The 13,804-nt window shown below is 42.9% G+C and overlaps 1 protein-coding gene across 1 annotated transcript in view; it reads right to left on the bottom strand.

Moving 5' to 3' along the window:
- Cfap53 (cilia and flagella associated protein 53) overlaps positions 1-13,804 on the bottom strand; it is a 109,670-nt gene that overhangs the window by 58,817 nt on the left and 37,049 nt on the right. Inside the window, exon 7 of the mRNA XM_052201446.1 lies at positions 3,741-3,843. Coding sequence (XP_052057406.1) covers positions 3,741-3,843 — 103 coding nt within the window. The remainder of the gene's footprint in view (positions 1-3,740; positions 3,844-13,804) is intronic.

The raw sequence follows: 13,804 nt of genomic DNA on the forward strand, positions 1-13,804 counted from the left end.
GATCACCAGACCATGATGGCAATACTGAACCTCTCTAAAAATAAAAAGGACTTTAGGATAGAGGATAAAACTGTAAGGACAGGATAAGGACAGCCGTCTGCAAACCCTGGCATAACTCCCAAAATGGAAGAAAATAAGCACTTCTCCTTATGTAGGAAACGTGGAGGTCCTTGTGCTCACAGATAAGTACTAGGAGGACCAGGAATGTTAAACACGCAGGGTTGGCTCTTCAAAGGGAGAGATATATGACTTCTTTTCTGCCAAGAAGAGAGGGAGTAAGACATGTTAATAGCCTCCTGGCCTCTGTGCTATCTGTGCGGCTGAGACTGCTAGATCCTCCCCCAGACCCTTGTTATGGGCTTCGCTCTGTTTTTATTTTTTTTCCTTTTTCTTTTATGTAATTTTTTCTAATGAAATGAAACCGAGTGGAATTTGGGTTTGGGGGTTTTTTATATGTTTTTTGTTTGTTTTTGTTTTTGAAAAGCATGTTCTTCTATTGAAAAAGGAAGTAAAAACATTTTATGATAAAATTGAAGATTTACATGGAAAATATTTTTGATAAAATAGAAGAGATATATAGAAAACACGTTAAAATTGACCATTTTCATGCACAATTAAAGTGAAGTGGTAGACATAAAACCCATTGCTAAATTATTTGAAAAAGGAAGTAGAAACATTGTATGATAGAATTGAAGATTTATTTGGAAAATATTTCTGATATAATTGTAGAAAAATGTAGAAAAACATGTTAAAATTGAAGATTATCATGGAAAATTTTATATAGATATAACAATGGTAGGCATAAAAGTATTCCTAAGATGATTGAAAGTGGAATTATAAACATTTTCTGATAAAATTGAAGATTTACATGGAAAATATTTCTGATAAAATTGAAGAAATATGTAGAAAAACATGTTAAAATTGAAGATTATCTTGGAAAATTATATAGATAAAATGGTAGGCATAAAAATAATTCTAAGTTGATTGAAAGTGGAATTAAAAACATTTGGTGATAAAATTAGAGATTTACATGGAAAACATTTCTGATAAAATAGAAGAAATATGTAGACAAACGTTAAAATTGAAGATTATCATGAAAAATAATGCAAATAAAATGGTAGACATAAAACATTACTAAATTAATTGAAAGAGAAATTACAAACATTTTCTAATAAAATTGAAGATTTACATGTTAATCTATGTCTTTTTATTGGGGAATTAAGTCCATTGATGTTAAGAGATAGTAAGGAATAGTGATTGTTGCTTCCTGTTATTTTTTATGGTATTTTTATGTTTGTGTGGATATCTTCTTTTGGGTTTGTTGGAAGAAGATTACTTTCTTGCTTTTTCTAGGCTGTAGTTCCCTCCTTATGTGGGTGTTTTCCATCTATTATCTTTTGTAGGGTTGGATTTGTGGGAAGATATTGTGTAAATTTGGTTTTTATCATGGAGTATCTTGGTTTCTCCATCTATGGTGATTGAGAGTTTTGCTAGGTATAGTAGTCTGCGCTGGTATTTGTGTTCTCTTAAGGTTTGTATGAGATCTGTCCAGGATCTTTTAGCTTTCATCATCTCTGGTGAGAAGTCTGGTGTAATTCTGACAGGTCTTCCTTTATATGTTACTTGGCCTTTTTCCCCTCCTGCTTTTAATATTCTTTCTTTGTTTAGTGCATTTGATGTTTTGATTATTATGTGCCAGGAGGACTTTCTCATCTGGTCCAGTATGTTTGGAGTTCTGTAGGCTTCTTGTATGCTCATGGGCATCTCTTTCTTTAGGTTAGGGAACTTTTCTTCTATAATTTTGTTGAAGATATTTACTGACTCTTTATGTTGTAAATCTTTGCTCTCTTCTACACCTATAATCCTTAGGTTTGGTCTACTCATTGTGTCCTGGATTTCCTGGATGTTTTGGGTCAGAAGCTTTATGCATTTTTTATTTTCTTTCAATGTTTTCTATGGTATTTTTAGCACCTGAGATTACTTCTTCTATCTCTTGTATTCTGTTGTTGATGCTTGCATCTATGACTCCTGATTTCTTTCCAAGGTTTTCTATCTCCAGAGACGTCTCACTTTGTGATTTCTTTATTGTTTCTACTTCCACTTTTAGATCCTGGGTGGTTTTGTTCAGTTCCTTCACTTGATTGTTTGTGTTTTATTGTAATTCTTTAAGGGATTTTTGTGTTTCCTCTTTAAGGACTTCTACTTGTTGACCCATGTTCTTCTGTATTTCTCTAAGGGATTTTTGTGTTTCCTCTTTAAGGGCTTTTACCTGTTGACCGATGTTCGCTTGTATTTCTTTAAGGAAGTTATTTAAGTCCTTCTTGAAGCCCTCTATCAGCATTATGAGATACTATTTTTAATCCAACTTTTGCTTTTCCAGTGTGTTGGGGTATCTGGGACTTGCTGTGGTGGGAAAACTGGGTTCTGATGTTGCCAAGTATCCTTGGTTTCTATTGGTAGGGTTCTTGTGCATGGCTTTCGACATCTGGTTATCTCTGGTGCTAGTTGGTCTTGATGTCTCTGGCTGGAGCTTGTTCCTTCTGTGGGCCTGTAAGCCTGTATCTGTACTACTGGGAGACCAACTCTCTTCTGGCAGGGTCAGTGCACAGAAGACTGTAGAGCTGCCTGGCTCCCTGGTACAAATGTTAGCCTGAAGACCTCTATCCCAGCTGCTCCACTGATCATCTGCCCTGTGCACTCCCAGCTGTTCCCCTCCAGAGAGAAGGTGGAGACCTCAACTCCATGCTCAGAAGTGAAAGCACTGCTGGGATATCATTCTCTCATGGCAGGCTGTGCACAGAAGGCTGTGCCATTGCCTGGCTTTCTGGTGCAAATGGTGGTGGGAAGACTTCTGTCCTAACTGCTCCACTGATTGTATCCTGTTTTTATTTTTCAGTCAATCTATATAATCCATGTCTTTGGAATATGTCACATGTGCTTTACAAAGAGTTTCGATGTAGTCATGTTTTAGGCTTTGTTGTGCACATGGAACTCTACTCCAGTAGAGTTAAGTATTGCCAGGAAATTTTTCACCAAATTGTGCTGTGCTTAAGTATGCTTAAAATAATCAGTCTCAAAGTTTGATCCTGCCTACTTACCTCCCTTGGATCATCACTCTGTAGACCATGGTGAGTGCAGATGCCCCACCCGCAGCCCTAAATCTTTATAAGTTCTTTACTTGAGATATTTGCTACAATAATAGAAAACATACTTGAACTACTTAATTTTTTGAAAAGAAATTTTTTGCTAAGTCTTTTTTTTAAAAGAATCATTTATTTATTTAATGTATATGAGTACACTGTAGCTATCTTCAGACACATCAGAAGAGGGCATCAGATCCCATTACAGATGTTTGTGAGCCACTGTGTGGTTGCTGGAAAATGAACTCAGGACCTCTAGAAGAGCAGTCAGTGCTCTTAACGGCTGAGCCATCTCTCCAGCTCCATACTTAAATTTTCTTTTAATTCTTGCAAATTTCTGTTGTTATTTAAAGTGTTCATACAGCTTAAAAACCAATGTGTACATTCAACCCCACAATGACAGTGGGATTTAATTTTACCAATACAGTTTGTGCCTATTTTCATATGAAATCCTATGGTTTGCTCTGATGTTCTAGAAGGACCAGCATGGCATTGATATAAAACAGCATCAGTAATGTATGGATTAATGCTGCATTGCCCTCTATGTTACAGATACATTTTTCTCCATAACAAAAGGTAACAGAGAGAATGAAATCATACCTGGCAAAGTCCTCCATGTCTTCCTGGTGAAGCACCTTCAGGCTTTCGTTTATGCGCTGTTCATGCAGAGCAAGTTCTTCTTGTTCTTTGAGTTTTCGCTGCACTAAGAAAGGCAAGGGAAATTATTTGACAGGTGATTTTTCTCTTTCCAAACAAGACTTGTTGCTGATGGCTTTCTGGGTGCTAAAGCCACATTGTCTTTAGAATTGCTGGGGAGGATCTTGGATCAAGAATGGAGAAGTGGGACCAGACAGATGGCTCAGAGGAAAGAGGCTACTAGTCCAATCCCTGGGATGGAAACGTGGTGGAGGAAGAAACCTGACTCCAGCCAGTTGTCCTCTGACCTCCACATGTGCTATGGTGTGTATGTGCCTGCATGCCCCCCCATCACCAACCCTCAACATGCATACTCACAGACAAAGAAATAAATGAGTATAATGAAATGATTTTTTAAAAAATGTGGGAAGAGAGAAGGGCAAGACAGATATATATCTGTACACCTGTAGTTCCAGGTATTTGGAAAGCTGTCAGAAGAGTATTTGAGCCTAGGAAGCTGGGGCAGCCTAAGTAACATAGTAAAATCCTATCTAAAAGAAAAATGGAGACGTTCTTCTCTCTTGGAGTAAAGAAGCTTCTTACACATTGTGATCCACACAGATTTCTTCTCATTAATTTCTGAAAATGTATGAGTGACCTTTTCATACCAGATGAAAACATATCTTGGATATACCTGCTCATCAGGGACTAGACAAGATGCCCCCTTCATCCCTAGTGCCTATAGTCCCTCTCTGGCCTTGGAGCCCTGCTCTGACCTACTAGCTTCAAGCAGCCCAGCACAAGGTAAACTTGATAAGACAGACCCCTCATCCCCATCCACTCCTACCCTCCACTCTCCTCTCAAGGTCTGGTAAACTAAAAATACCCCATAACACTATTAATGATACTATACAAGACCCTAGTATGGCTGTCCTCTGAGAGGCTCCTACCCAGCAGCTGACTCAGATGGGTACAGAGACCCACAGGCAAAATTGGACGGACCTTGGGCACTCTTATGAAAGAGATGGGAGAAGACTGAGGGCATTGAAAGGGATAGGAACTCTACAGGAAGACCAACTGAGTCACCTAACCCTTGGAGGCTCTCAGCCACCAACCAGAGAACACAGATGGCTGGACCTAGGCACCCTATACACATGTACCAGATGTGTAACTCGGTCTTCCTACAGTCCCAAACAACTGGAGTGGGGGTTATCCCTAAAGCCATCTGTAGAATCTGTTCCCCTTATTTGGCTGTCTGGTCTGGCCACAGTGGAAGAAGAAGCCCATAGCCTAGCAGAGACTTGATATGCCAGGGTTGGGGGATGCATGGGGTGTATGTGTTCTACTCTTAGAGGAGAAGAGGAGGAGGAATAAGAGGAGGGACTGTGGAAGGGAGGATAGGAGAGGGTAACGGGGAGGGAGATGTAAAGTGTGTATGTATGTATATATGTGTGTGTGTATGTGTATGTATATGTGTGTGTGTGTATGTATGTGTGTGTGTGTGTATGTATGTGTGTGTGTGTGTGTATAATTATTACTTATAGTCTGTTTCTCTGAATGACCCACCCGTAGGGAGCTCTGACTTGCAGGTGATCAAAACAATAGAAGAGAAAGTCTTTTCTTAATTAAACAGAAAGGGTGAAGTGTTGCAGAAACTTTCCTGTCCAATTTCATCAGTACAGTGATGGGGAGATACGGAGTTAGGGAGAGATATGGGGAGGCACCTGGAAAAGGAGGTCATGGCAGGAGTGTTGATTGAGAGATGATAGACTGGGTGTTAGATAGATCTTATACTTTTATAATTTACAAAATGGTAATAGTTGTGCTCAATTTATATTTAGAGAGTCAATTTATATTTAGAAAGTCTTCATAGTTACCTAAAAGAATCTAGTGGAGGACCCACCTCCCCACTCTTAGATAAAAGCTTGTCTTTCCCAAGACCCACCTCACAGGTTCTGGTCTTCAGGAAGAAGAAAGAATGAGTGAAGAGATCCAGACCTGAGAAGAAGTCAATCCCCCCAAAGCCCTTCAACAGCGAACCTGTTGTTCCAAGATGCTCCCTGTATCTCCCTACCCTTGCCCCCATGGCCCTGCCAGCTGCCAGTACTGGGGATTCTCTCACTAAGGGCATGTTTTCCAAGAGACTGATTAATCTCTTTGAGACTGTTTTTTATTTATAATACAGAAGCCAAAAAGAATACCCCCTCAGACATGGGGGCACCATCGATTGACCAGGCTGTCGTGAACAGTGGGCTTTCCCTGACTAGACCTGACTGGGACTTTAAAATGACAAGAGGTAAAGGGCACCTGAAGGTCTACCACCAGACTCCAATGGCATGTCTCAAGGGGGCCACATGGCAACCCACAAATTTGACCAAGGTATAAGGGGTTAAACAGGGACCACAGTCTTTCTAGAGTTGATCAAGAGGCATTCCAACAATATACACCCTATGACACCAGGGGCAAGGAATATAAAACTACTGGGACAATGGCTTTTATAGACCAGGCTAGCAGAGATATCAGGAGAAACCTTCAGAGGTTAGAAAAAGAGAGTAAGCTGTTGAGAGAATTACTACAGTTTGCTGAGACATGGAGACAGAGGAAGAAAAGGAGCAGAGAAAGAAAAAAAAATAAGCTGTTAAGGGATTTAGTGAAGGTTGCTGAGAAAGTCTGCAGAGGGATTTAGTGCAGTTTTCTGAGATAGGGAGACAGAGGAGGAGAAGCAACAGAGAAAAATAAAAAAAAAAGAAAATAAAAGGAAAGTAAGCTACAGAGAGTCCTGGTTAAGTAGTTAGGAAAAGCAGAGAAGAGAGACAGAAAAAGACCAGTGCACATATTATAAGGAGAGAGACCACTGGGCCTGAGAATGTCCTAACAGAAGCCAGGAGCAAGAATTCCCAGGCCTTGGGGGAAAAAGCCATCAAGTGGCAAAGGTGGTAGCCCCAGGTGAAGACACTGACTAGGGGAGATGGGGTTCTGACCACCTCGCTCAACCCAGGATAACTCTGAGAGTGGAGGGGAAATCCACTCAGTTCTTGGAGGACACAGGGGCCCAATGCTCTGTCCTCCAAGCCAATGGCCCTGTTTCCAAGAAAAGATCTTGCATCGAAGAAGTCACTGGCACCAAAATGTATTCAGGGACTACTTGAAGAACAGTGGACCTAGAGATGGGATGGGTAGCCCATTAATTTAGGGTCACCCCAGACTGTTCCTACCCTCTGTTGGAGCGAGAGGTACTCTCCAAAATGGGAACCCAGATACACTTCCTGCCCAACAGGTTACAGCTAACTAGCCTAAAAGGAGAAACTGACCCCTGCTGAAGGTCGAAGCCACTAATGGGAACAGTTTTCTCCTTGATGGTCAGATATGAGCAGGTGCTGCTGTGGTGGATAGCACAAATGTCAACCAGGCAGAACCTCCACCCCCTGGCACTCAACACAGAAAGCAGAAATAATTGCCCTTACCAAGACCTTGGAACTTGGAGCCAGGAAGAAAATTAACATCCATGCGGATATCAGGTATGCCTCTGCCACAGCCCACATCCACAGGGATATGTGCCAAGAGGACTGCTCACATTAGAGGAAACCAACAGGAAGTCTTGGACCTCTTAGATTCCCTAATGAACCCAGAAACTGTGGGTATTATTCAGTGCCCAGGACGTCAGAAGGGAAGAGAGTCAGTGGGCAATAACCAGGCAGATCAAGTGGCTCCAGAAGTGACTATGCAGGAGTCAATCCCGGTTATGGGTCTGCAAGACACACCCACTGGGAAATGGGACTGGACTAAGGGACAGCCTCACTTAGAATACTCATGTCGCTAGCTACCCTACCAACTATTACCAAGAAAGGAAAATGGTGCACACAAGAAGGGAGAACTATATTCTCCAGAAAGTAAGCAAAAGACTTACTAGGCTAAATGCACAGATGGACTCATGTAGGGGATAAAAAGCTTGTCCAAGCAGTTAAGGGACCTAAAGTATATATTTATAAGACTCAGGTTTTGGGCCAGAGAGATAGTGAAACAGAGCAAGATATGCCAACAAGTGAATGGTTATGCAGCTGAATGGATAGAAAATAATACAGCCTAACTCTAATGACCCCAAGAAGTCAGAAGTTTAAAATGCTATCTCGCTTTGTTAGAAACTAGGTAAAAGGTCACATTCCAGAGCCAGCCCTTTGTTTAGAGCTAGCAGAAAGGCCTTGAATAGGTGATCCTGGCCCCACAAGGTAACTGGAAATGGGCTAAGCTTATCTTGCTTCTGTAAACTGGTTATGTCATTACACCTATACAGGATTTCACACAACTATAGACATTCAAGAAAATAGGAAACTAATTGGTCCACTGAGAAAATAGGAAACTAATTGGTCCACTGAGCGTGGGCTCTGATAATTTAAACTGATTGGCCTAAAAACTATGGAGTGGTACAAACAGATTGGCTCCCATTTTGCGGGCTCTCCATGCTAAGAAATGATTGGTTTGTGATTGGCGGGCTTTGTCGTAAATTTATAAAAGCTGTCGCAATTCGGCACTCGTGGTCCACAGTCCTCTAGCCCTGCGCTGTACAGCGGTGTACAGCTGTGGAACCCAGAATTCTGGAATAAAGAAATCCTCATGTTATTGCATAGAGACTATTTCTCGAGAGTGATTTGGGTGTCGCCTTCGGAGGAGTGGAGTGCTGGGGTACCCTCGGTTTTTGGGGGTCTTACACAGCCAAGAATAAACGAGGCAAAAGACCTAGGGGAGAACAACCTAGAGTATATTGAGAGATTTTATAGAAGTTAAGACAGGAAAATATGGTTACAAATACCTTCCTGTGTTTGTGGATACTTTCTCTAGATGGGTTGGGGCTCCCCACCAAACAGGAAACAGCTGCCATGATAGCTAAAGAAGATATTAGAAGAAATTTTCCCAAGTTTCGGAGTGACCAAGGTAATTGGATCGGGCAACGGTCCTGCTTCTTTCTCTTCAGGGTAAGTCAGGAATTGACAGAGATATTGGGGACTAATTAGAAGCAATATTGGCCGTACTGTCCCTGTGAGAGACCTTAACTAAATTGATTTTGGAGACTGGCTCAGGCTGGGTGGTGCCCATCCTCTTGGCCCTGTTCTGAGCCCAGAGCAGCCCGTGCCATTTTAACCTGACCCCTTTTGAGATCCTGTTTGGTACACCAATTCCTTTGGTGTCCACTGGGTCCTCACAGGAGGTATCCCAGAACATCAGATTTGGCCCAAAACGTCTACCATAAATACTCCAGGGATGCTAGAGACCCTTCACTGCTTCCAGACTGGTGACTGGATCTATGTCAGGAGGCATTGGGCACAGTAGCTAGAACATGGATGGAAGACCTGAGTGTATGCTTCCCATGTGAAACCTGCAGACGACCTGCCCCCACCCCCTCCGAGACCCCTCCTGGATGGTACAGAAGATGGACAATCTATTCGAGCTCAAGATCACTTGAGCTTGATGACTGCCTGGTGGGACCCTTGGATTTTGGTTCCTTCCCCCATCCTATGTTCCTGTCCACCGGTTACAGACCTCACTGTCTCCCTTCTGTTGGGGTTGGAGATGGCTGGGGCAGTCACCAGGACTTCCACTCTGGTCTTACAAGGGAAAAATTATGACAGTCAAAGGGCAGCCATTAATTTAGATATAGAGAGAATAAAAATGTCCATCAGTCACTGACTTCATTATCAGAAGTAGTACTGCAGAATAGGAGGGCTACGCCTTAACTGAAGAGTGTTGCTTTTATATAGACCATTCCAGGGTTGTTAAAGAGTCAATGGCTAAGGTGAGGAAAGGGCTAGCTAAGTCGAAAAGAGAGAGAACAGGGTCGGGGCTGGATCCAGTCTTGGCTTAACTCCACCCCTTGTCTATAACTACCTACATATCCACCCTGTTAGGACCCTTAATTGTTCTCCTGCTATTGTTGACCTTTGATCCCTACATTTTGAACCACTTGGTCACTAGTCTTAAGAAACACATAGATACAGTACAGCTAAAGATCTTAAAGCAGAGATACAAAGAACTAGATAAGAAGACCAGGAGTATGAGCTATCAGAATACCAGCAATTGCTTCAGGATTGAAGCATGCACAAAGAAAAGGGAGGAATGAAAGGGTTAACACAGGAACTTTGGAAACGTCATGGGACACTTGCCCCTCCCAGAAGGGAGAGGCTAATTTACATTTTTCAGACCACAGGGAGGTCCCTGCTGCTAAGGGATGCCCAGAGGGATTCCAGAGACCCTTGACCACCTACCTCATCCCCTAACAAGCAATTAGTTTAAAGGTAACTTCAAGCGCCTGGACATTGATTGCATTCATAGCCTACGTAGTGGGAAAAGTTTGCAATTTGGGCCTAACTTGAATAAAGGCTCTTTTGTTATATTACATTGGACTTGCAACTCTTCGAGTTCTGAGACATGGGCACAACACCAACAAGATCCATCCCAGAGACCACACTTTGAGACACTGGTGGGGGGCAGTCCTCAGGACCCCTGGGAGTGGGAAGAGTGTGGTGGTCAAGGGTTCCCAACCTTAGTTGTTCCAAGTCCTCAGGACTTTTCTTTGATCAACCACTGCCTAATGTTTTGGAGGAATTTGATACCTACATCCCACAAAGAAACAGATTAGAAAGTCACCTGGTCGGCAATGTGAGAGCTAAAGTTATATCTTAAGTCTAAATTACCGTGCTTAAGAGATGTACAAAACAAAGTACCTCTAACCTGTCAGCCCTACTTGCCCCAGAACAGATAATTTCCTGGAATGCTAGGGGCTGTTGTTCATTTAACTTAACAAGCCACATGTTTTCACTTCTGTAAACAAGCTTGGTTGCCCAACTGCAACGGATGTGCTTAATCACAAACAGGCAGGAAATGTGTCAGGATTCACTCTTGCCTCCAACAGGACCAAGGCAGGAAGTATGTAGCCTTATGGAGTTTGCCTTCATAAACCTCTGACAATTTGCTAATTTGGTGCCATTCTCTGAGAGTCCTGATTAAGGAACTGGCCAGTGTCCATCATCTTGGCTAGTATTTAATGAAGCTTGCTTCAAATCTGGCTTAAAAGTTGTAGAAGTGGTCTTCTTCTCACCCAGTGGGATTTGAACAGTGAGTCTGGTTAAGGTACCTTTGTTTGGATGCAGGAGACGTCAGACACAAACACTGATCCAATGTCTAGAATTTGTGTGGCACATCACCAGATTCTCCTGTTTTAAATGTGTGGTGGCCACCCCTAGCTGGGTCTCTCTCTCTCTCTCTCTCTCTCTCTCTCTGTGTGTGTGTGTGTGTGTGTGTGTGCACGTGTATACACATATACATGCATGTGTTCACGGGTTTCTGTGTTCTTGTCGGTTCTGTTTCCCATAGTAACCAGTGACTTTCTCTGGCATGAGACACTTCCTCCCTGGCTTAAGACCTGTGCCCCCTCCTGTTGGGGACCTGAATCCTTTGGCTTTGCCAGGTTGCCCAAAGAAATCCAAAAGAACAAGAAACAACAACAACAACAAAAACGACAAAAGACAAAGACAAAACAAAATATTCCACCTGCCCTACTCCCCAGGCCACTCACATGTTTGGTAGTTTAGATACTACTCAGGGTTCAGGTGGATGGAACAGCTGGTCTGTCTTACCCAGGGTGCCCTGCCATCTAAGCAGGGTGCACACAGGAAGGAGAAATAGTTCCCAAGGGGGTTATCCATGGCTCCTCCACCTGCTCTACCCAGCCTTAAGGGGCAGGGGGGAGGAAGTTCCACTCCTTTCTCTTTCATGATTTATGTCTTTCCAGCCAGTGATCTGTATAATTGGAAAACTCAAAACCTACTTTTCTCTGAAAAAAGTAGAAAAACTATCCCTGAGCCAGGAGGGGCCAGGAAGGGGCCGGGAATTGCTGTTGGACAGTGCAGCCTGGCTAAAAGGGAATTTCTCTTCTGTCTAACACTGACGGATAGCTTATTTCTCTACCACTAAAATGAGCCAGAGAATCGCTTCTTGGCTAAGATCAAGTGTAAAATGAGCCAGGAAAGCTCCAGAGGTTACTGACAGAAGCTCTGGAACTGCCTCACAAACTGCTTCAGCTGGGCCTGCTCACTCCATACCCAGAAGGTCCAACAGCCTGGACAGCAGTAAAACAACCAACTCTTCCAGGCAGGCGGGACTTGGCCGACATTCCAGCTTTTTGCTCACTCCAAAACTGTGCCCCAATATCAGCAGGAAGTAGTCGTGGGCAATTATAGCATCCCTTATTTATTTATAATCGACAAAAGGCTGGAAAGTTTGGTTTCTGGACCTGAGACAATGGACTGAAGGGCACATTATGCATACCAAAGCAGACCTGACCTCCAGGTTCTCCCAGCCCTGCCCCCAACCCTGAACTCTGCCTTCCAGGGGTCAGGCTGCCCTTCTCCCTCTCACTTTCCTTCTCCTCCCCTCCCCTACTTTCCCCATGGTGGCTTCACAGGTCTTGGGGTCCAGTGAACTTAGTCACCTAAGAGCAGCTTCCCAATAAACCTGCCTTTAATATAATCTAATCTGGCTTAATTTGGCTCATTTCACCCATGGTGAAGAAATAACCTGTCACTGACCAAGAAGACTTTAAACAAAACTTGCTTAGTCTTTTTTAAAAGGACTAAAGACAGCTGCTGAAAAGATTTCCTTTGTCACCTAGTTGGCCCCAGATATTAGGAAAAAAGTTATAAAAGTTAAAAAAAAAAAAGATTTAAATAGATCCCAGTTGTTGGAGGTAGATCAAATGGTGTTAATAGTAGAGAAGGAGACAAGGACTTCTGCATAAACTAAAAGCTACCTTCACCTTCTCTGATAATAAGACACAGTTGGACTGTCTCTCAGATTAACAACAAATATTCCTGCAGGTATGGGCAGAAACCAACCCCTAGGACTCACTCAACCCCAAATTCCTATGAATGTTCAACTAACTGGTTCAATTAGCCACATCCAGTTTAAGCTATACCAAATAACCCAGGAAACAAAAGGAGAATTACAGTCCACGCTGTGTGGCTTGGAGAGACAGGCACCCTGATGCTCTGACAAGTGCCATGGAATACACATCGCCTACCTGTGAAGAAACAGAGCCCCCGACTCTCCTGAATCTGATTCTTCAGGAGCACACTATCCTGGGCCTGAAAGATGCAGTTGAGTTGAGTGGTCTTTGCTTTTAAATGGAAAGACCCAGAGGGAGGTTATAGCAGGTAACCAACCTGGACCAGACTTCAAAAATTTCCAACTCTGCTCAATGAGACAATAAATGCAGACTTCCTGCCATTCCATCAGAGGTTTCCCAGGAGAGTAAGTTATAAAACCACCATTGAGGAACTGCTACAAAAGTTAAAAACCTTGGGCTATGGATCGTTGACTAAGAAAGCCCTACTTTGTATATCAGAGGCTACCTATCTTGGCTACTAGCTGAAGGGAGTCAAAGGAACCCATAAGAGTACAGTTGCTGCTGTTCTTTGAATCCCAACTCCAAAGAGACAAGTTTGAAAGCTCCTAGGTGTGGCTAGGTATCACTGCCTCTGGATACTAGAGTTTGCAGAAATAGCAGGGCCTTTCTATACACAGGCGCAGAGAGGGGAATTGAGTCCCAAATCTGGAATGAGACTAAACAAAGACATCTGAGGCTTTAAAAACAGATCTGTGTGGTGGGATATTGTTACAGACTGAGTGGGGGTCTGCCACGGGGGTAACCAGGGTCCCTGGGTCCAGGAAGACACAGGTCCGGCGGAAACATGACAAACTGACATGACCACAGAGGTGGTTTTGAGAGACCCCCAACTCAATGTTTTTACACCTCTAAGCAACTAGCTCGTCATAGAGTAACTTGTTTTTCTGCTTTCAGCTTGAGAAAGATAGCCCACCCTGTTCTAGTTCCAATGTTTAACTATACAATGCCCCAAGGACGTTTGCTCCAGATAATCTCTAGCCTTCCTTACTTCCTCATTCTGTACTTACCCATTCCGTGCATGTTTTGTCCTCCACCCCTTGCCTTGTGAACTGTGGCCTCCAACCCTTGTCTT

This window comes from Apodemus sylvaticus, chromosome 13 (genome assembly GCF_947179515.1).
Source record: "Apodemus sylvaticus chromosome 13, mApoSyl1.1, whole genome shotgun sequence".
In the NCBI taxonomy this organism is placed as follows: Eukaryota; Metazoa; Chordata; class Mammalia; order Rodentia; family Muridae; genus Apodemus; species Apodemus sylvaticus.